Here is a 23,008-nt window from a genome sequence, read left to right on the forward strand (position 1 = left end):
AAATGCTGCAAATAGAAAACTTTATTTCTGCACTGCAATGTCTGACTGTGTTTTGCATGGTTAAAAATTATATTATTTGAAAAATTGTACTTTTTACTGCAAATTTGAACTTATTCCAGTTTTGTAAAAAGATATTAGATATGAAAGAATGAGGCAATGGGCTGAAATAAGTTTGACACCTCCTGACTTCTAAAATCAACCCTTTGTTGTGCTTTTTCATTCTTCCATTGAATTTAATGCAGTTCATAGATTTAGGAGTTCTTCTCATTCTTGCAGGGGGAATAAAAATGGAATACCCTGTTCTCGAGCTTGACTGCTTCAATTACATAAGTGTGTTTTCACGGTGCGGGGACCGCCTGTTGATGCTGATGTGGCCAACAGGAGAGCAGAGATGCCTCCACAAACTTCTGGGGAGGAAAACATCTGATCTGAGCAGGAGAAAAAACGAGGGGTGTTGCTCTCCGTGATATGGCCTGTTGTCGGGAGGGGGAGAGATGTCCATGAGGACAGGGAGAGAGGGAGAGAGGGGGGGAGAGTTTGGAGAGGAGCCGGGGACTGCCCATGGTGGATGGGCGGAGCAGTAAGCATGCGCTGAGCTGGCAGACTCTGGGCTGGTCCTGACGGGCTGGCTGGGCTCCGGGCGGCTTGTCTGTGTCGATCCAGACTTGGTGGGGGGGGAGAGAGAGAGAGAAAGAGAGAGAGAGAGAGAGACGACCACGGAGTTGAGACGCAGAAGAGACGCGGCTGGAGGGGGGACGCACTGGAAGCGCGCGGCTCTCACCTCGGCATCTGGGAAAAAAAAAAAAAAAAAAAAACGCACCGAAGAGGAAAGAGACGATCCTCCCCCCTCCACCCCGACACCAACACCAACCAACCCGCCCGACCCGCCCTACCCACCACTCCGTGCCATCCCTCCGCTCTGAACCGCCCTCCCACTCCCCCCCCCCCCCCCCCCCCCCCCCCCCCCCCCCCCCCCCTCCCACCCTTCCCGGAGAACCACGACCACCCGGAGGAAACCCCCACTTGACCAGCGTTGCCATTGAGCGATGCGCTTTGAATTTAAGAAGAAATCACCTTTGCGCTTCTGATGCGCAACACAGCCGACGCGCTTCGTTTTTCCTCGGCGGGGGGAACTGTTGGCGGATTTTTGGGTGTTTACACTTCTTTTTTTTTTTTCTCTCTTCTTCTTTTTTGACGGGTGTCCAGCGGCCTGATAACATGCAGAGGTTCCCCCCCACCAGCCCAGACAGAGCTGTCACCCTTTAGATAAGTCTTTATTTAACCGAACAGCTGCCTCCGAGCGCATGTTTGATTTTTCCATGCTTAGAAATAAACCTGACAATGGTCTGGGAGCGGACCGCCTCTCCAGACACCTAGTGACATTTTCTCAAGACGTGTCAGCCGCGTGTTTGGTCTTCGCCGGGGGAGAAGCGACGGATTGACGGGGAGTGGGCAGAGCGACGCCGCCGGAGCCGCAGCGGGACTTTGCGTGTGAAGTTTGCGCCGTGGGGGGAGACCGGAGACATCTCGGCCACATCCGCGGCGTTTTCCGCTGTAAAGGTAAGCGAGGAAGCGACCCTGTCCCTGCCTGTCACTTCAGTTTATTGTCCGCTTTGGCGTGCGTGCGTCTCTCTCTCTCTCTCTCTCTCTCTCTCCCTGTGCGTATCCACGCTGGTCCGTGTGCGCCCCCGCAATGTGGAAAAAGCTGCACGGGTTCAAACAGGGCACTGACCTATTTACAGACGCTCTCTCTCCAGCGGTGCGGCGAAATCCTGCAGCCCGGGCCGAGCGCGCACCGTCCGCGGCTTCAAGCGGCACACGCGCGTGTGCACGATCGGTGACGGCCTGTCTCAACCGCGCAACCTCTCCCTGAAACCCAGCAGCCCACTCCTCTCTGGCGAACGCACAGATCCTGCCCTACATACAGGCAGAGCACCAGCCATCTCAGCCAGCTGTTGTGCAAGGCGGTGGAGTCTGTGGTGTTTGCCACAACATCTGATAAATAGTTCAACCTCTGCAGACTGTTGACAGTCACGCAGACCAGAAATCACCAACATTTAAGCTGGAAATCTTCTCATTAACAAGTTGTATTTTATTGTGTCGCCCACATTTCCATAATTCACATCTTCCTGCAGTTGCTTGCTGTATTTCACAGTTGGAAAGTGCACAGTGTTTGCCTACAGCTATAGAACAGTAAATATATGGCTGCAGATGACTGCAAACAATTTGCAATGCTCTATATCACCAGTTTAGGTGTTTTCACTCGTACATACTGAGAACGAACCGAGAGTAGTTTCTTGTCCTTTCGTTTTATCATATTTGTTCAATCCGTCTCTAAATTAGTTGAGGCCAAGCATGTAGTCCAGGGGGCAAGGACGAGCGCAGGCGGAGAGGCCTAGATAAAGAGCTATTTTCCTCCAATTAAGCAATTCCACTGTCCCTGAGCCTAATTGTGTGCACACTGGAACTGGGGTTTGGGATGGACCTTCTCCCCATTGGCTGCCTCCCATGGGCCCATTGTTTCAGAAGATGCCAGGGGAGAGCGAAGCCCTGCCAAGGCAGACCTAACAAGGCCTGTGCTGGAGGGGAAGAAGGCCCGATCATTAAAAAGCATTAGGCTACAATGCAAATCGAGGCACACTTTGGGGCCGTGGACACATTTTCAATGGAAGTGAAATGGCTATATTTCCAGGGTGACTGCGCCGCTCTTCATGAACGGTCTCACATGTGGGTGGGTTAAAGAGTCCCACAGAGAGCATGTGAGGCTGGAGGTGGTCTGGCCACAGGCCCACTGGATCCTTTCTCAAAGTGTGTGGGGAAGAGGAGCAGTGAAAGAAGCCGTGCAGGCTTCCTCTGAAGGGAGAACTTTGACTCCCTCCCTCCCTCCCTCCCTCCTCCAGGCCCCTGCTATTTAATCCATAAGCTGTCTCTGAACTGTGCACACAGGTGCTCCTCGCATTGTTTATCCAATCAGCTGATGATCAGTTCAGCCTCAGGTCAACCATAACATAAATCTGAGAGGAAGGCCAGACAGAGACCGTCTCACGCCATCGGTCCTGGTCATCCCGGCGACGCCTCCCTCACACAGCGCTGGGGAAAAGCCCTCATCTCCACCATAAAGCCAGATGTCCGCCGGGTTCCAGCTGTGCCTCTTCAACATCTGTTATCACACAGACGATACGGCTGTTTGTGTGCCTGTGGAATATTATTTTTTTCCACTGTACATTTTCTGGTCCCGACTACATGCGCGCCCATATGTCGCCACTTGGACAGCGTCTGACAGCAACAGCTTGGGCAGAGTTTCAGCCCGAGTTTGACACCAACTGTCATAATCTGCTGTAGTTACCAGTGAATGTACTATAAAGGCCTCGCCATGATGCCAGCCTCTGAAATCCAATCATGGGTGTGGTTTTCACCACCGCCCCACCAACTCCTCAGTTTTCCGTGCGCCTCGAGATTGGGCCTCACGCCGCCGCTGCGTGACATCATTTATCCGAGGTCCAAACTGAGGGAGAGCGGCAGCTGTTTTATGGTGGAAAAGGTGGACCCTAATGGCACAGTCCTGCGTCACAGAGCGACCACGAGGCGTGCTGTGGACGGCTGCTGGGAACCCGCTCGCAAAGACTGCTTTCAACCGACCTAATAAGGATGCACAACCTCTTATAAAAGGATGGACATTTTTTATTATCGATTCTCACAAATGTCACCACAAATAATTTGTCCTCTGAAGGTGAAAAAGTTGTCATCTGTTGAGGCCGTCTCAGAAAGCCTCGGAGGGCCGATACTGCCAGCAGTAAGTGGGGGGGATGTACGTTGCACTGGCAGAACCAGTCTGAGTGTTTGAATTAATATCACAGCGGGGATCCATGGCTGCCGGGGATTACGGTCACACTGAAAGGCAACTCAGCAGCAGGGGAGGGAGGATTACACTGGTCAGTGAATGAGGCGGCATGCAGGGAAAACAAGGCACCTGATGCACACTCGTGTTTATCTTCACACTGACAGGACTCACTTTGCTTTTTGTTTTTTTTTTTAATGTCAAATGTGCAGCGTTTTCTTACTACTAATGACAGCCGTATGCCCTTTGTTGTGTTTGGATAACTAATGATTTGGACGGCTTTGTGGTTCATATTCATGTAATTCGGTGGTTAAAACTTCACTGCCCCTGACCCCGTGTTTAGTAAAGCAGTATATAAGATAGATGGATACTATTGTTTTTTTTAACTGATGTTTATGTACATCAGAAAAAAAAGCTATAATACAACTCACCATCTAATATGACTCAATAACAGTAGGCCTGATTCGAGAGCTGAACTTCAGTTAAACTTGAGAATGACTGTAAATTAGTTTCAGCTTTCATAACATTAGAGTCCAAAACTTTCCACTTTTCCACAAAATCTCTTATCACTAATCGTTGCCATGTGCCCGTGGAGTGACACACTCATACTCTGGAGCGCCGCGGTGTGATGTCTCACTGCTCGGCAATGGCAACCCTCCTCATCACATAAATCAGGAAGAGACGAGAGCAGATACAGAGTTTGACTCACGGAGGAGACCAGTGCGCAGTGTGTTGCTCCCTGGTTGGCGGGGCTCACACGCCGTGCATTTTTCTCCAGTTAAACTGTAACCACTAATCACCTCACAGCCTCTCCGTTTCCTCCCGGCGCGGACCATTCCCGGGTCTCCAGGGTGGGTTTAAATGTACCCGTGAGGATGTATGGTCTGTCCTTTTTGTCTTAAAATCACCTGCGTGGGACATCCCGCACCAGCGCCGAGCCTTCACCGTCTGCTAGGATCCCTCATCGAGGAGTTTAGGGGTCAGTTCATCTGCTGCAAGTCTGCAGGCCTGCATTTCCAAAATAAACACAGACAAACTCTGTGCTTCAGTCCAACTGCTCCACCCTGCCTCTTCTCATTCTCTGCAGCGCGCCTTGCGCTCTCCTCACTCAGTGTTTCTACGATGAGAAAATTTCAGCTTGCAGAGCCCAGCAGACAATATGCAGACCATGTCTAGGCCACAGTGCCGCTAATGAGAGTGAAAGTTAAAGCAAAAATAAAGTAGGGGAGCTAAGAGATGGAAGAATTAAAGCAAACAAAAGGAACTGACAGACGTGGTAGAGGGATTAGAAATCTGCATTTACTTTTTTTGTTAAATTTCTAGTGCCACTCTTAATATTTAACCTATAGATGAAAGTAAAAGCGTGACATGTACAGTGTTTTGCTCTCAGCAATGCAGTTTAAAGGGCGACACAGCTGGTTTTATATTATTTACTTGCTTGGACGACACCCTGGATTCTCCACTATACCCAGCCTGACTGAAGTATGTATGTGTGTGTTTGTAGTCGGGGGAAAAAAAGAAAAGAAAGGCAGGGAGGAGCTGGGCACGGGGGGGGGGGGGGGGGGGGGGGGGGGGCATGTCTCTTAGCAGCATGCTGAGAAAGGAGAGTGTAAAAGAACTGATCTGATAGTGTTTAACAAAAGGGGGATGAAGGAGAGACATGTGAGCATTTCTGAAATTCAAATACGGTTCTCAAGTCTGGGCCTGGGCCCGAGTCTCTGTCTGGGCATATCCAGTCCTGTCAGCTCGCTTCCAGACTTTGCCCCCTTCACCCCCTCCCCTCCTCCCTCCCTCCCTCCCTCCTTCCCTCTATCCCCGGCTCCCTGGGACTCCATCTCCTCCTCGTTTTTTTTTTTTTTTTTTTAAACTCTGCTGCTGTTCCCTCTTTTCCTTCGTCCCTCCCTCGCATTTTCGTCTCCCACTTTCCATGAGCCCCCAGCTTCGCCAGTGACACGTACATTATATAAGTGGCCCTCCATCGTATACGTGCAGTAAAACAGAGAGGGGGGTGGGGGGGGGGGGGAGAAAAAAAAAGTTTGGTCTGTAACTGTTTACCTTCTGTGTGGCGTTGCGGGGATGTTGCCAGCACTAATTTAGTTCATATGTGCCATGCTTATTTTTATTCTTACAAGGGAGCCTTATGTAATTTAGCGATGTTGTAGGCTGTGGGTTTCGTTTAGTCAAATAAAAGAGTCATTCTGCCCTACAATGCTCCGCCATTTTTTCTTCGGTTGCTCAAAGTTAATTCGGGTGGTATACTGGATGTTGATAGTGCTGCATCCTCGCTTCTTGTTTGCTCAGGTCTCAGTAAATGTGGCTGTCAGTCGTGATGGACTTAGCAGCTCCTTAACCGAATCTAAATGTCAGTATTGATTAAGGACACAAGAGTGTACAGGAGCTGGAGTATCACCCTGACCTTCAACACTAATTGAGATTCTCTCTTAGTCTCGTTCTCTCTCCGAGGCTGCTGATGTCCTGTATGATTGCATTGTCCACAGCTATTAGCTGTCCGGCGTGCCTTGCCAAACGGGAAGAGGAGCCGGCTCCAGATCTTTGTGACTCTTCTCTCCAACAGATCGTACGAACCGAATGTGTCAACAAATTCAAATCGAGAGTTTTTCGAGCTGCTCCATTTTACGGCATTATGCTCAACTCTGTCTGTCGCCATCTCGCTCGCCCTCCATCTGTCCCTTTGCATCTGTCTCTGCTCTCTTTTTCTGCTTCTCTCTCTTGGATGGAGCCGCAAAAGATGAAAGCTGCAGGGTGGGGCCTGTCACTTAGTTCGGCATAGAAATACAGGAAAAAAAAAAAGGAGAGGGGAGGAAGACAAAGAGAAGAGGGTATTGAAAAGACTGTCATATTGACCTTGTCTTATTGCCATCTGAGGTAGGAGGGGTGGAGGCTCGCTCGGAGAGAACAGGAGCTCCATGTGAGGAAGGAGGCGGCAGGGCTGCCATTAAGTTGGCACAGTGTGTACGTGAGATCACTGACGGCGAGGCGCAACTGCTGGAATGGAGGTATATAGCTGACAGTATGTGTGTGTGCCGGTGGGGGGGGGGGGCACACCCAGATTTAAAGAAGCAGGAGCTCCATGCCAGTCCTGCGGCGGTGCCCCCCCTCCACACACATACACACACACACACACACACCACGTCACATAGTCCACTAATTGCTCTCTGCTGTTTTGCATTTCTCCCTCTTCCTGTGTTCTCCTCCTTTCAAAACGCTTTGGTCTGGAAAGCCGAGCCCCGGCCCCGGTCCTCATCTTCGTACACAAACACACTCGTGCGCTCATATAGACTCACGTTTTAGCAAACAACCACAAATGGAGACACTCCCTATTCGGAGTACATCCCTCTCTCTCTCTCTCTCTCTCTGTGCACCACAGGTGCCATCACCCCTCCCAGCAGACAGAAGCCATGAAGAAGTTAGAAAGTTGTGCCAGCTCCGACATAAACTTGAGCAGCAGTGCCGAGCAGTAAAGAGAGCCCCAGCCACCCCACGCCTTGCCCCCGGGAGGTCGCGTTGCATAAAGCTGCTGCTGAGCTCATGTTACGCCGGCTATTGAACAGGAGGACCTGCTTCCCAGGGATTTCACCATACACCCTCCACTTACTGAGCCGCGAGCGAGCGAGAGTGGCGGGGGTCAGTGCGTAGCTGTGAAAAGGGTTTGTTTCTCATGCGTGTGGTGCCATAATATCCCCGTCCAGGAAATGACTATGAGACAGACGCAACCCCTCCCAAAAGCTGGAGCGGTACCACGGCTCTCTGAACTGGTCTGAACCTCGCAGCACTCAGCCAGCAAACTACTGAACACTGGTCTGAGTTTGCTGCTTCCCCTTTCGCATGAAATCTATTAACATTGTGTCTTTATTTTTATCTTTTTGACTGAGTTTGAGTTCATGAGCCTTCTTTAAACTGATGCTGCTCAGCAGGGAAATAACAGAAATCTCTTGTTGGGTTTTATTGAATATCCTTAATGCTCTTGTGGTAAACTATTGATAAACTTTGATGTGTCCATCCTCAAGCTTCGTTCAAACACACCTGTTCCTTTTGTTTGGAGCTGAAGTAATTTCTCTGGAGGTGTAATCCTGACCTGAGGTTTTGGGAGTGGCCACCTGCAGAGGCTTTTTGTGTTTGTACATGCAAGCGTGTGTAAATGCATGTGTGTGTGTGTGTGTGTGTGTGTGTGTGTGTGTGTGTGTGTGTGTGTGTATGCCCCGAGAGAACCTGGTATTTTAAAGATTCAGGCAGGTGCCAGTGCTTTGCATTCCTACCCTGACCTTGTGCTCGTTTCTGCTGCCTTCAGGGGAGGTCTGCCTCTGCAAAAACAGTAAAGCTGGACGTGTGTGGGTTTTTTTTCTTTTCTATTTGTGTGTGTGCACGGGCATGCACATCTGCACAAAACTTCTTCAGCTTTTCAAACTTTCAAAGCCCTTTAAAGTGCTATCGTCTCACTTTCTCTGCTGGTTTAAGTGCATTCTGTTTGATAAGATCACTCTTTGCTTGCATCCCTTGCACGCCACTACATATCCACCGCGTGCAGTCTGTACCAACATGTCATCTGTACCGCTCAACCAAAGAAATATGGAGAAAAGGACATTTTTATTAGTAAAGCCTCCACAGCGAATGATATAATGCCACTTTGACAAACACGGGCCTGATTTTTATACTGCGAGTCTGGCTGTGAGAATAATGCTGTGAGTCAGCTGGAATGACAGCATTTAGTGTGGGAGTAGCAAAGAGCCGTCACTTCCGAAACACAGAGCCTATCCAGGAGTCCCAGCGAAACAGACACAGCTGGTTAGTGGGCTGACGAGAGGACGAGAGCTCAGGATCCGCGCCGTTTGCTCAGCCAGATTCAGAACGATTCAGAAGTTCCTGAAAGTTACGATAGACCCAAATCCCCCACAACCGCCCCCACACAGACCTCACCACACACACCCAAAACAACAACATGTTTACCCAAAGTTTGGTCATGAATAACTGTAAAAACGGGGCTGTTAACTTTTATCACTGCACTTTTTAAGTCTATCGCCCACCACCGGCTCCCACAGCCTCCCAGACTGTTTTCCTCTCTCTGGCTTCATTCCTTCTTTTCTTTCGCCTCCCCACCTCCCTTCTTTCCTCTCCTGTTGCTTTCCTGCTGAGCACGGTGTGGCGACGCCCCTGCTTGGCTGGTGAGCCGGCTCCAGACCCTGTGATTGCGCGCAGGAGTTGAAGAATTGCATCACTGCCTGTTGGGAGAGGCCACAGGAATGGACTGAAGAGGAGGAGGAGGAGGGGGGGGGGGGGGGGAACAGAGAGAGATAGCAGAAATGTGAAAGGCTCCGTGAGGGATCGAGAGTGGAAGAGAGAAAGAGCGATGACAAGACAATTAGGATAACGTCTAAAAAAATGATCTAGATCTTGTTTGTGTAGCGGTATGGGGCCGCGACGCGTTCGAGGGAATACACTTAATCGCTGAAGAGACCCAGAAGAGCAACTGGAAAGATCAAAGTGAGGCGAGGTGGAGATGTCAATCACGTTTCTTGAGTGTAAAAACAATCCTCTCCTCTCCTCTCGGATGGTGGTAGGCCCCATGCTGCGTTCATTGGTTCCTGCTGCCCTTTGCTGCGCCGCCAAGCCGCTGTGTTGCGAAATGCCCCACGTTATTGTAAGATTACTCACCGCTCTTCAAAGGCTTCGGTTCCGGCGCTGGGAGATTAGCTGTTTACCGCCGATTGCCGTCCAGATAGTCGATGGATTAAAACTGTTTTAGTTGATTGGAAACATATGCAGTTCATATGATTCTGAGAAGCAGTGGATGGGAGAAAAACAAACCAGTGACTCGAAACACATGTTTCCGCACGTGGGCTTTCAGTCACATACTGTTCGTGTCGTATAGCAGCTACGAGGCCGTCTAATAAATTGACGTATGGCGGAGGGGAAGTTTCCTACCCTCATGCCAATTTGTAGTCGCTCTGCTCTGCTGTACTTCCCTCTTCTCTTACTTTTGCCAAGAGAAAGTGCAGATTGTCCAGTGATATTTTCTCTCAGCACACTCCATTTACTTCATATGAATCCCAGAATTTAAGAAAAACACAAAACATAGCAATGTTTTTAGTGTAACAGATCACAAATGATGAAAGTATTTTAATTATTAATTGCCTTGCATCCATCCATCCATCATCTTCGCCTCTCCCCTCCCCGCCATGCCAAGAGTTGACTCAGGTCACTGTGCCATGAAATAATCTCTGCTTTAGCAAGCCATAAGGCTTATGGACACAATGCGAAGTTTCAGTCAGACGGATTTTTATGGATCATTCGAAGTTTAATCTGACATTATGGCAGACTGTGCTGCTCTCCAGTCAGATCTGTCTTGATGCTGTAAACACGCAGACCGCTGGAGTTTCCCTCAAACGTCTAATTCAGCCCCATTTATTTTATTGATGGTAGTTTTCTGACTGAACAAACTCAGAATCAAATCAGAATTCTTTAAAAGGACACTTATTAACTCTTAAATCCCAGTTTGGCAAGAGTGCATGGATGAAAATATTTCCAGGTATAGCACTTATGCAGCTCATAAGCGAAGATAACATTCATGCTGCAGGAGCTCCTGCATCGTAACAACGTGCTGTTATCCGACCACACAAGGGCATCCCTTTGAGTGTCTCTTTGTTTTTTTTTTTTGTTTTTTTTTACGTCTTTTGACAACAAACCACAACAGCGACCCGCCCTCCTGGTTCTGTGCCTCCCTCCCTCTTGGCACCTTCCCTCCCTGCCTGCCTTCTGCCTGGAATTCCTCAGTGTCTGAAAGCCCTGGCTGGAGGCCATCAGTAGCTCGCTGAGACACTTCCTGTTGCACTCTCTCCCTCCTTTCCTCCTTCTATCCTCCACTTTTTCCCTTTATTTCCCCCCATTGCATGTTCTTTTCACCTCTGCTGCCTGTTTCGTACCTCTTTGCGTCTCTATCTGGAGCTGTATATTCTTATTTTCCTGTGTTTTCGTGTTTCCCGGTGTGCCGCAGCATGTCCGTGCACGTGTCGCTCGGTGTCTGTAATCCAGCTGTTGTGACTCCAGAAACCTTTTTTCTTCCCTCCGTAGCCTTTCGTGCATGTGGCTCGATGCATGCTGCTGCCGTTACATAATCCTGTGGGAGATCCTGCGTGCCTCTTTGCAGCAGGGTCACAGAGGGCTGCTGCAGCTTTAAGTTTAAGCAATGCGAAAAAAAAAAAGAGAAATCATGCAGCTTTTGTAAAAATCTGGATGTTATTTGACTCAGTTTTTGTGAATACAGGAAGTAATTTTGTGAACTATTTGCAGCGCGGTGGAGGGTCCGAGAAAACTGGTGTGAGAGGAGGGCGAAAACAAAAAAAAAGAGTTGAGTGTAAAGGACAGAAAAAAGAAAAAAACAAAACAAAACAGAATAACGTAATAAAGAGAAAGAGAGGCCCAGAAGAGAAGGAGGAGTGGAAACTGAGGTCTGCCGTTTGAGGGGGCGGCTAACTGAGAAGGACAGAAGCAGGAAAAAAATCTCTAAGCTGTGTGTGTACGTGTGTGTATATGTGTGTGTGTGTGTGTGGGTTAAGTGGTCCAACAAGGGGCAGTAGTACCCGGGGGCTGAGGCTGGGGCGTGGGCCTGTGTCAGCAGAGGTGGGGCTGCTCGTGGTTAATACCTCAACAGACGTCAGCGATGACACAAGTAGAAGAGAGAAGGACCATTTTGGGTCTGTTCTCTCATGTCCCACTTTCCAAACACTGGAAAAATTCCCCATTACCCTGCTTCACCTCCGCTATCTCTTTAATGATGAGATGCCTCGCATCCGATTCTGGATAATCTAGGCTGAAATGCGCCGATACTCTAAATCCCCGCTGAGGATTGTGTGTATGAACACGCTGGGAAACGTGCCAGGTTTGGGTCTTTCTTCATGGTCTGACTTACAGATGCCGAGTCCATCAGTGAGGGGTCGAAGGTCACACCACAGCCACACCTCTACTGAGTTAACTTTGACCTCCTTCACACCTGTTGGATGGAAAACCCGGCATGTGGCTCTGCATCTGTGGACTTTAAATCATCACAAAATTACCAAATATAAAGAGGATGGATAAATATTTAGTGTACCGTGACATTAATTCGACCATGACTGACTGACTATGAATCAAACACACAAACACAACCATCTCTCTAAAGATGACCTGGCATCAGGGTTTATAATCCAGATATGCTTTGAGCACATAAGTGACCGAAAAAAATTGCAGTGTCAACACAACAAGGCTCTGTTTCTAAATTACTTACTGGATATTCTCTGATTGCCTCCAATAAAAATTCTGCTGAATAAAATATCTTTTACTTGCAGAAAATATGAAACCAGCGACTCACTGTGTTATCTGAACAGTAAAGGTTGTTTTGATGTCCAGTCTGCATACATTTTCATCTGGAAAAAGGTTTGACAGTTGTGAAAGATGAATTCAGTGTTATAGTTGTGGCCTTGGTCTTAAAGAAACACGGAAAATATGCTAAGTTTGAAATTGAACAGTATTTTGAGAACCAAATTGTTTAATTTTGTGATTTATAATCTGAAAAATGTAAATATTCCAATTATAAAAACTTGAAACATTTCAGTTGAAGTGTAATAAAAGTAAAATAGAGAGATGTTTTACAGCTGGAATCAAATCGTGAAGAAATTGATCTGACCAATGTATTGTAACAGACCGATACCAAAAGCATCAAGGAAAACAAGCCATGTTGAAATAACATGGAAGGAACACTGATACTCTTCTGCCCTCTGAACTTTCAGCCTGTCATCGAACCAACTGCTCATCAACAGATTATTGACATTGAATAAACAAAGATGGCAAATGAATTAAATGAAGAGGAGCAGATTCTATATTGTAGATTTCTAGAATCTTTGAGCTAAACCTGGTTAAAATATACGAATCAACAATAAATGAATGATTAAACCTTTCAAATTGACTTCTTTATGAAACCATAACAGACATGACCGTCAGATGTTTCCTGATCAGACCTCAAACTCGTCTGATATGAAACCTGTAGCCGTCTGGTGACGACTTGCCTTCTGCACTCAATAATGTTAAGGCATTCACCAAAATGAAAGGTTGCCATGTCGCTGGAGACCCTGGCCTGCAGCGGTCGTTACCTTCCGCCTGTAATGTTTTATCACAGCTCATCGACTCTTCAGTGTTTTAAAACAGCGCGTTAAAACTCTCCTGAATCACGGCCATTAATGCCATCAGCTGTCAGCAGCCATCGTTCCCACCATGCTTTTTTTTTCTCTCTGGCTCTGTTGGCTGTTTTCTCTCTTACTGTGTGTCTGTGTGTGTGGAGAGAGAGAGAGAGAGAGAGAGAGATAAAGAGAGAGAGAGCCCTGGGGAGAGATGGCTTACCTCCTACAGACCACCTCCCAGGGTCACAGCAGGAGGGAGATTAAGTTACAGCCAACCTCAGAGGGGGTCGCGCGCGCGCACACACACACACACACGCCCACACACACACACACACACACACACACACACACACACACACACACACACACACACACACACACACACACACACACACGCTCCGAGAAATCACTTGTAGAAAACAAAAATATTGCCCAATATGATTTTATATCCTGTAACAGAATCGTCTTACGCTGCACAGCTCTCCCATTCTCTGATGCTTTTTATTGGCTGTCGTTTCTTCCCGGCCGGACCGAGCAGAAACACAATCCTTCCCGTCTCCTCCGATCTGATCAGGCCAGAGATCAGCTGTTTGGAGAAGGGTCAGCACTGATCTGAGAGCCCAGCCTCGGGGCACCGAGGCGCTGAAACATACACCCCCGTTTGACCCCGCGCCCCCTTCTGCATGCGTCGCCCACCTTTCTCACAGCCGACAGCTCCATCCCGGATGTTTTTCAAAGGGTAATGCAGTGAAACAGGTGACAAAGATTGCTAAAGAGGACACACAACAAGCTTCTCTTTGAGGACTCTTCCTCTCTCACTTCCTCCTCGCCCTCGTACATCCTCGCTGTGGCCCCCGCGGTCGTCGCTCCTCTCTCCCGTTCAGCTGCTGTCGTCAGTGTTTACTCTGCTGGAGAGAGAGCGAGAGAGCGAGAGTGGAGAGGGCCCGGAGAGGGACAATGCCGCCTTTCAGAGACACTGTCGACCCCATGGCCGAGCAAGGAAGTCTGCATGGGGGCCAGCCAACACCCCTTCCCCAAACTTCACAGCCACCCGCCACGCAGCTTTATGCACACACTCGCATATCACACACACTTGCGCACATACACACAGATCTGCGTGGTTCTCCCCGCCAGCGGGCCCTCCTCTCCTCTGTTTCACGTTTCCCACAATGCTCCGCTCGGCGGCCGTGGCTCTGCGGAGGACACCGTGGAGATCCCGCAGCCTCAGTCCAAGATCCACACGCTGTGAGTCCCTCCGCTGCCCGGCCAGCCTCCGCTGGCTCTCCACCGTGAAATCACCGTGGGGTGGGCTGAGGTGAAGTCCAGCAGCAGTGAGGGGTTCGAAATCGGAGGGGGGGGGTGACCCGATGAGTGAGTGGTTCGAGCCAAACTAGCCCGAACGGCTCGTCTCCCGCCCGGCTGGATGCGACTCCTCAACTTTCTTTCCTCAGTTTCTATACGAATACAAACACAGTGAAAGCTGCGAACACGTTAACATTATGTGGAGAGTTTTAATTCAGTCATATCTAAATAATCTCCCAGAAATTGATGGACGGCGTCTGGAAGTGGCGGCCGTCGCAGAGCCCTGATCTCACCCTGTCTGTTTGGAATTACGTGAAGAGACAAAAGAATTTGAACGCGTCCGCATCCACAGAAATTCTGTGGTTATTTTTCCAAGATGTTTGGAACAATTTTCTGGCTTCTGAGTTCTTTCAAAGACTTTGTCCAGTTGTAACAAGAGTAATTTATATTGTTTTGAAGGCAAAGAGTGGTCAGGCCCCCTCCACAAATAAAAAGGTTTCTTTTCTGTTTGTTCACTTCATATCCTGATAATTCCCAAAAACAGACTAATAGAACTCTGGAAGCACATTTTTACTACATGTCCTGCCCAGTATTTTATGTCTCACTAGTCGTTCTCTATTGCTGAACTGAGGGAATTGTAGGTTGTCGTCTGAATACTTCTATTGGAAACACATTTCCCTGAAAATGAGCAGAAGAATTAACCTTGCCAGCAAGTTGAATTCTCGCGGTACTTGGCTTTTGCCAGGTTACAAAAGAATGAGCATTAGGGGAGTAGATGGCTGATTTCAATTGATATTCTTGTAGCAAAATCTTTATTTAAAATGACTTCCTGAATTCTTGTTGTTTTATTTTGTTGAATTATTGATGTTCTCCTTTTAGTACAAGGTTTCTGTTGACTTATCTTTTGTTGTTTTTGACCTTTGCATTAATTTAAAGCAGATTGAAGCTTTTTTCCTGAGAATTTTTTTGTATTCATTGTCCATTAAATAGAGAAAGAAAGAGGACAAAAGCAGGGAGACCTTTTTTTTTTAACATTTCTTCTTGTGCTTCACCTCCTACAATACATATAAATCACTTAACAGCTTAACATAAATATACCATCTTTGGACTGTGAACAGAAAACCCCTGCAGATACAGAGAGAACATGCAAACTCCAACAGAGATATTTCACTGCGACGTGACACCGAAGCCTTTATTACACTGGAGTCTGAGGGAGGAAGAGATGTAACACTAAACTGAAAGCTGCAGGGATGGAGGCTCCGTTGCGTCACACTGCTGACTGAAACTGGCGTTTCTCCAGCATCGCAGACGATAAAAACAATGCACTTTATTACATCTTTGGAAGGGTGCTTTAATGGCCGGCTGTCGTTCGGAGCAGAAAGTGGATCGCTCTAGAAGCGTCCTTAATAAATTGGCTGTACAGTCCATTATGGAGACGTACACATGGGACGGCTCGCTGGAGGAGCAGGGGAGGATCTGGAGACGGCTGTGGAGTCTTACAGGCCGACGGAGACCAAGTGATACGACACGCGACACTCTTCTACGCCTCTGAGTTGTGTGCTTCCATATGTTGGTCTTGATGTGTTTTACAGCGCGGATTACACTGCTGATCGAGGTCCAGGGGACCATTTGTCCCCACAGCGGATGAGAACAAGATTTGTGGAAAGGTTAAGCTGCGCCTCCGGGTGAGACGGCTTTTACTCATTTAAAGTGGATGACAGGCAATTTGATGCCAAACAATAAGGCCAAGTTTCTCTGCAGTTAATGTGGAAGGAGTTATAGTAACTTAGTCACACAACCCCAGCACAGAGAAAAGGCAGAAAGTGAGAAAGACGTCCACATAATTATTATTTCTGTACTATTACACCTCGCCGTGAATGAACAGCAGCGGGTTCTCTTCAGTTCACTGTACTTGAAAGTATTCAGCTGAATATTTTTCTAAGCACACCATCACCAGAGACCTGTGGGTTATATGCTCCTCAGTGGTCTATAATCACATTTATGAAAACACAGATTTGTCTTCAGATGCCTTTTTTTTTTTTAAGTGCATGTGAGGAACACGAGTGCTTGTGTGTGCATCACTTCGAGATCTCTCCGATACGGAAATAAACGCCGCTCTGTGTGCATATTTTTACAGTATGTTCCCTCTGTTTGTATCAGTATGCGTGCGCATTATCGTCCCCTCATCTATGGCTGATTGAGTCTCAACCCCGTCCCTCTTTTTCTACCCGTATGTGTGTGTGTGTGTGTGTGTGTGTGTGTGTGCGCGCATGTGTGCGTGTGTGTGCGTGAGCTGGTGGCCGTCCCTGGACGGGATGGCGAACCTGGTGACCCCTCTGCTCCATGCCTCACAGACACAAGGGCTTCTCATGTGGCCCCCGGCCAGTAACTCTCAAAGCCCACCATTCACCACTGACCGTGGCGTCGATGAGTGCGAGGATGTGTGTGAAAGGGAGGGACGACGAATGAATTTGTTGGAATTACAGTTTGAATAACGGCATGTGTCTGTGCGTGTTTCTGTGTGTGTGGCTGGGAATGTGTTCCTGTTGTGGGGGCCAACAGTTGTTTTAGACAGTCATGCTACGAGGACAAACTTTCTAGTGGAGATGAAACCGAGACTTTACAAGGAAACATGTTTTCAAGTTTTGATAAATGTCGGGATAGGCTGAGATAAATCGCTACGGCAACGGCTAAAGTAAATTGACTGTAATTCAGTGTGCGGCAGTGCAGCTTCACTGAACGGCAACACGCACAAGTGTGTGTAAATACATTTCGCCCGATTCTTCGGCGCTTGTAAAGGATGTCCACCTGATTACACACTGATTCATCAGGACTTATCTCAGTATTGTGGATAAAATGCTTTAAAGGAACTCGTGAAGACTTGTTTTAGGTTCAGAGTGAGTCTTAGGGTTCATATAGGGTTGTGGTAAAAGTACTGCAAAACGTAAGCCAATGAAACGTCTTCTGAAGGCAACAAATATAAAGCCCTCACCTCATTTTTACACTTATTGCAGTATAAATATTTCCCCTGTTGAGGCCTGTAGGTCCTCCGAGGGAAGAAAACCGAGTTCAAAACAGTCAAAACCTTGTTTCTGTCTTCCTGGATAAGGTCGGGTTTATTGTTGAAATGATTGCTAAAAGTTGGGCTTTGACTTTTCACCAGCTAATGGAAGTGACTGTAACGTATGTGCATGTACACACACACGTGCATGTGAAGGTATACTGCGTGTTTATGCTGCGTGTTTATGTTGCACGATACGTGGATGCTTGGAACAGAAATGTGGGACGCGCTGCGGGAATGATGTCTGCCTGTGTGTGTGCGCCTGGGGTGAAGGAGCAGTGAACCCTGGCGAGCTCCACTTTAATTCTGGAGGATGGCACTAGCACTGCCCGAGTGTGTGTGTGTGTGTGATCAGTAAATGCAGGATCAGGTACAAAAGAGAATCTCACATCATATTACATTCATGTTGAAGGACTGATGCTGGAGAAAAAATGTTTTATTTTTAGCTCTTCTATTGTTTTAAATTCAGTAACTCATAAATCACTTTGTTCTTTCACTAATGGGAGTTCATGCAGGGGTCTCGTGTCTGAGGAAGACCACAAGCAGAACTGAAAATGACAGCTAGATGAAGCGTCCTGCCCTCAGGCTGGGTGCAGAGGTCAGTGTGTTTAGAGGAGGGAGGAGGTGGATGGAGTGGCTACAGCTGGACCAGAAGGCCTGTGGGGTTGCCTGTGGGTCTCAGAGGTCCGCGGTGTCTAAAGGTGCACGCAGTGGAGGCTGGGAATGGGCCGGGGTGAGGGGGGTGGGGGAGCCGGTAATGTGACAGGGTGCAAGGGGCGAGTGGCAGGCCAACCGGTGGGGTGAGCCAGGGCCAGCGGTGGGGGCGACCATCTGGATTGGATCGTACACATTCCTTAGGAAGAGAGTGCGAGTAAAGGTCAGGATGGAAAAAGAGAAGGGGGTCATTGAGCTCTGTGTGTGTGTGTGTGTGTGTGTGTTTATTTTTCTTTGGCTTACTCAGTGTTTCAGTTTATGACTGTGGTCAGTTTGCCATTGTTGGAGAGTTTTTCTCACCCAGCGGGATTGTGGAATGTGCGATACTTTCAACAACATCCACAGGGTGAATATCGCAGGTGTAAAAATCTAACATTTGTATCACTGTAACATTGTTCAATCTAACATTTAATTGTATGTATCTAGTCGTGTCAACACCTGATGTGGCTCCATTTAGCTGAGTTTGATTACTTCTGTCTGTGCAGTTGGGAGGTCGGCGAGTTGCGGTCATGCTGTCCTTGGACGAGCCCCTGGACCTGAAGCTCCCTCGGCGAGCCAATGGAAAGGACAGAGGGGCGCGCTCCCCCGCCCTCTCCCCGCTACACCCCAAACGTGCACGCCAGACGCTCCATATGGCGGACGACGGGACGGCAGTGATAGAGCCGGCCTCACCAGCATCGCCACGCACAGGTACGGAAAAAAACCCACCAAACTCCAACTCCTCATGTCTCCCATGTGTGATTTTTAAATCTGTGTGGAGTGGCCGGTTGCTGCAGCAGGTGTCTGTCTGTGTTCTCAGGTGTGCAGGTGGTCCCTCACGACCGGACGGACACTCCCACCCCTCCTGCGGTGGACCTCAGCATGTCCCCCTCCTCTCGCAACACGCCCAGCTCTCCGGAAATGACCAACGGCCACTACATCCCCTCAGGGGTGAGCACAGCAACAACAACGCACAAACACACGCTTCTCAGCCCTCTGATCTTCTGCAACTCGCCTCCCTTTTTTCACACTCTCACCTTCCTCACCACAACACTGTCGTTCCAGTTCCTGCATCGGCCAGAAAGTGACTCAGTCTGCTGGGGTCAGCGATTCAGGGACAACATGGGGTTGTGTCATAGTCGCATAAGGGAATAAGTCTGTTGGAGGCCTCCCTGTGTGTGTGTGTGTGTGTGTGTGTGTGTGTGTGTGTGTGTTTGTGTGTGTGTGTGTGGCTCTTATCAAACACCTCTTGTGTCCTAAACAAATAGCTCTGTCTGTGTAACTTGCACTCAGTGGCCCTGCTGGCATGACGTGTGTGTGTGCTTGTCTGCACGCATGTATGTGCGTGCGTGTGTGTGTGTGTGTGTGTGTGTGTGTGTGTGTGTGTGTGTGTGTGTGTGTGTGTGTGTAATATATAATCGGATTTAAGGCAAACTACAGCCATGCAGACCTCACGCCGCCTAATTCAATTCCCTTGCAATTGAATTGGGACATGCTGGCTGGGGCCATTCAGCCACGCTGCTTCCCACTAAGTCGTGCGCAGCCCCCTCGAGCCCGCCGCCACACACACACTTCACTTTCCCCCAGTGGATGTCGGGACACAATTGCTTATTCTGACTTCGTCTGTCTCACATTTAAAACTATGGTTAAACACACACACACACATGTTCCTCCTGACAGCGTCTCTCATAGTTTTACATGGTGCAGTTCCTCTCAGGGAATTGGTCTCATGTTATGACGTTTGTCACATGTGCATATCTGAGATGGCCGAAGATGAAGATAGCCACGGGATCGTGATCCATTTGCACCCTTTGATTCATAGAACTGTAATGTACACATTGCTTATGCTGCACCCAACATGTTTTCAAGTCTCTATTTTCTGCTCGAGCTGCGTTACGCCGTGTGTGTGTGTGTGTGTGTGTGTGTGTGTGTGTGTGTGTGTGTGTGTGTGTGTGTGTGTGTGTGTGTGTGTGAGTGAGGCAGTGCATTAGAGGTTCAGTGAATCTCACAGCTCTCACGCTGAGCTCAGGGATGTAGCGCACAGCGGGTCGCTACTCCAGGAGGAAAAGATAAGGATCGGCATGATGGTGGAGTTTCATGCTCTCTGCCGGTCGGTCGGGCCATCAGCATGTCAGCGTGTCATCCGCATTTTCATCACATGCATCTTTCTGTCATTCATGCGCAACACTTTTCACAGTGGCTGATCGCCCTCCTCTTTTTTTTTTTTTTTTTTACTTGGTTTATCAGAATTCTCACATCTCGCAGGCCTTTCAGTTCTTCGTGCCAATCGGAGCTGGGACAGGTCTTCACCTGCCGTCCTCCATGTTCATTGGCCAGACGAGTGACAAGAGGGCCTCTCCGGACCTCTCAGCAGACGAACAGCTGGCCTGCCGCTGGAAGAAGGTAAGGAGCGCAGGATGACTCCATGCTGGAGCGAAAGCTCGGATCACATCTTTGATGTGCCTCTCCCTCCGCCAGTGCCATCTGCTCTTTGATTCCCTGCAAGACCTGGTGGACCACGTTAATGACTTCCATGTAAAGCCTGAAAAGGATTCTGGGTACTGCTGCCACTGGGAGGGCTGTGCTCGCAAAGGGAGGGGGTTTAACGCCAGGTAGGAGAATCATTTCCCGGGATGTAAAGGGAGCGTTCACGACGCGGGACGCTGACACGGGGGCTTTGTTGTCGTTTCAGGTACAAAATGCTAATCCACATTCGCACCCACACTAACGAGAAACCGCATCGCTGTCCCACCTGCAACAAGAGCTTCTCGCGCCTGGAGAACCTTAAGATCCACAATCGCTCACACACAGGTCAGTTGCCTCCGGTTTGTGTTTCAGGAAAAGAGAAATAATAAAGTAAATGGGATTTCGTGGAACAAAGCACTAAAGATTTGACCGTCTTCCGCAGGTGAGAAGCCCTACATCTGTCCTTACGAGGGATGCAACAAGCGCTACTCCAACTCCAGCGACCGCTTCAAACACACACGCACTCATTACGTCGACAAACCCTACTACTGCAAGATGGTGGGCTGTCTGAAGCGCTACACAGACCCCAGCTCCCTCCGCAAGCACATCAAGGCCCACGGCCACTTCGTGGCCCCGGAGCAGGGCTCGTCAGGGGGGGTGGGCTCGCTGCTGAAGGGAAGTCAGAGCGGGGGGCTCGCCGGCGGCGGAGGGAAAGATTCCGAGCTGCCCTACGTGAGCGGGGCCCACATCATCATCCCCGGCGCCGCGGCGGCTCTCCTGGGGGGCCACGCCCTGCAGGGTCTGGGCGGCGGCCTGCCCCTGTCCCCCCTCAGCCCCCGGCCCCTGGACCTCAGCACGCTGGGCTGCCCCAGCTCCCCCCCGGGCGGCCTGGGGGGCACGTCCATCCTGTCCTTCAACAGTCTGGCCAAGTCCCCCCTGCTGTCCCCGGCGTTCCCCTCCTCGGCGCTGGGCCTGCCGATGGTGCCCGTGCTGGGCGCCGCGTCGGAGCGCCGGGCCCCGGGCCTCCAGGGGAAGAAAGGCCGCGGGGAGGAGGCGGAGAACGAGGTGACCGGGGGGGTCCTGAACCTCTCCACGGGAGGGTCTCATGATCCCCTATCCTGGGTGGTCATCCCCCCAGGCACTGTGGTGCTCAAGCCAGCTGTGGTCAACTGATAGACACACATATCCACACACACACGCACACACACACACACACACACAATAATACAAACCCACATTCCAGAAGAGCTCAGGGGGTTGGGATGGGAGGGTATTAGCGGTCAAAGGTGACAGGGATTGGCTTGCACAATCATATCCACGCGATGCTTTTTGAAGAGATGTTCGAGGAAAAGAGAGGACGACAGAAATACGAATAAATCCTACAATCAGAAAAGAAAACATTTTTTGCTTCGCAACAATCAAGTGAACAACGCAAGCCTCTTGTTTAGGTTGGGAAGCTAAACCAGGGGTCCAAACACTCTGTTCAGGAACACGTACGGCTGCCCGTTCTCCTCCTGTTTTGTACTTCGTGCATTCCTGTTTGCCGTCTCTCCGGACGAGGACCACGAACTCGACCGTCTCAGTGCTCCGTGTTCGTACACAAGTCCCGACTCACCCGTTAAGTATTTATATGAACTGTACTTTTTGACAGTGTGCCTCCAGCTTAAGCCGTGAGATACATGCACCATGAATGACGCACTCGCCGTGCACGCCACAGGAAAACCCTTCACCCTATCATAAAGTCGTGACCTATTTTTCACAGGTTGCTGTGATCAATAAGATTCAGACAAGCTTGCCAGACCAAAGCAAGTGAACTCAAACGGTCTTGTATTTTGTACAGTTAAACACAACACTTCATAGTGTCAGCTGGTGATAGTATTTGAAACCTCAAAACTGCTGCTAACCTCTCGGCTCCCCCCCTCCCCAGTAACGCGGGGAAGAGCTGTTTTGTTTTTTGACAATCTGTCCCTGGTTTTTTTTTTTTTTTTTTTTTTTTTTGGGAGGGGGGAGGGCGACCGACAACAGACCAGCCTAGTCCACCAGAATGTGTGCCAGGTGTGCAGACTAGGGGCTTTCAGGGCACAGAGCAAGCTGAGGACTGAGACACAGACAAGTGGTGTTCCATCACCTGGCAATGACCAATCATCACTTCCTCTACTTCACAAGTGAAATTTACTGCACTGGTACATCCGACTCCCCCCTCTGGCAGGACATGATACGTAACACCCTACTTACCATTCACAGAACCGGCACTGTTTTCGCTCCGGGATTGTCCGGCTTCTTTCCCGTAATTGAATCAACACGGCCAGTTTGCGCATGAAAGAGCCTCTGTGGTGATAAACAGTGCCGTCTTGTATATAAATATATATATATTCATTTTTTTTTTTTTTTTTTTGAAAGCTACCAAACACAAAACCGGCTGTGAAAAACAGGTGGTCATCATGTTTGACTCAGTCCCGTCAGTCGACGTTCTGTTCCAAG

The 23,008-nt window shown here is 49.1% G+C and overlaps 1 protein-coding gene across 2 annotated transcripts; it reads left to right on the forward strand.

Moving 5' to 3' along the window:
• Positions 1-605: 605 nt before the first annotated feature.
• On the forward strand, positions 606-22,496 carry glis2b (GLIS family zinc finger 2b). 2 transcript variants are annotated; one of them, XM_030089130.1, is made up of 7 exons: positions 606-1,560; positions 18,568-18,772; positions 18,882-19,012; positions 20,309-20,464; positions 20,540-20,673; positions 20,754-20,872; positions 20,970-22,496. In XM_030089130.1, the coding sequence occupies exons 2-7, from the start codon at positions 18,592-18,594 to the stop codon at positions 21,698-21,700; spliced, it is 1,452 nt and encodes a 483-aa protein (XP_029944990.1). In that variant the 5' UTR covers positions 606-1,560; positions 18,568-18,591; the 3' UTR covers positions 21,701-22,496. The 2 variants fall into 2 exon arrangements, with proteins under 2 accessions (XP_029944990.1, XP_029944991.1); XM_030089131.1 differs by having other exon boundaries at positions 606-1,554.
• The last annotated feature ends 512 nt before the right edge of the window (positions 22,497-23,008 follow it).

This window comes from Salarias fasciatus, chromosome 4 (assembly GCF_902148845.1).
Source record: "Salarias fasciatus chromosome 4, fSalaFa1.1, whole genome shotgun sequence".
Lineage (NCBI taxonomy): Eukaryota > Metazoa > Chordata > Actinopteri > Blenniiformes > Blenniidae > Salarias > Salarias fasciatus.

Excerpts from the sequence above, each read along its gene's own strand:
- glis2b (XM_030089130.1), top strand. The coding sequence starts at position 18,592 with ATGCTGTCCTTGGACGAGCCCCTGGACCTGAAGCTCCCTCGGCGAGCC. Across the intron at positions 18,773-18,881 it reads ACCAGCATCGCCACGCACAG|GTGTGCAGGTGGTCCCTCAC; the intron begins GTACGGAAAAAA and ends CTGTGTTCTCAG. Across the intron at positions 20,465-20,539 it reads TGGCCTGCCGCTGGAAGAAG|TGCCATCTGCTCTTTGATTC; the intron begins GTAAGGAGCGCA and ends TCCCTCCGCCAG.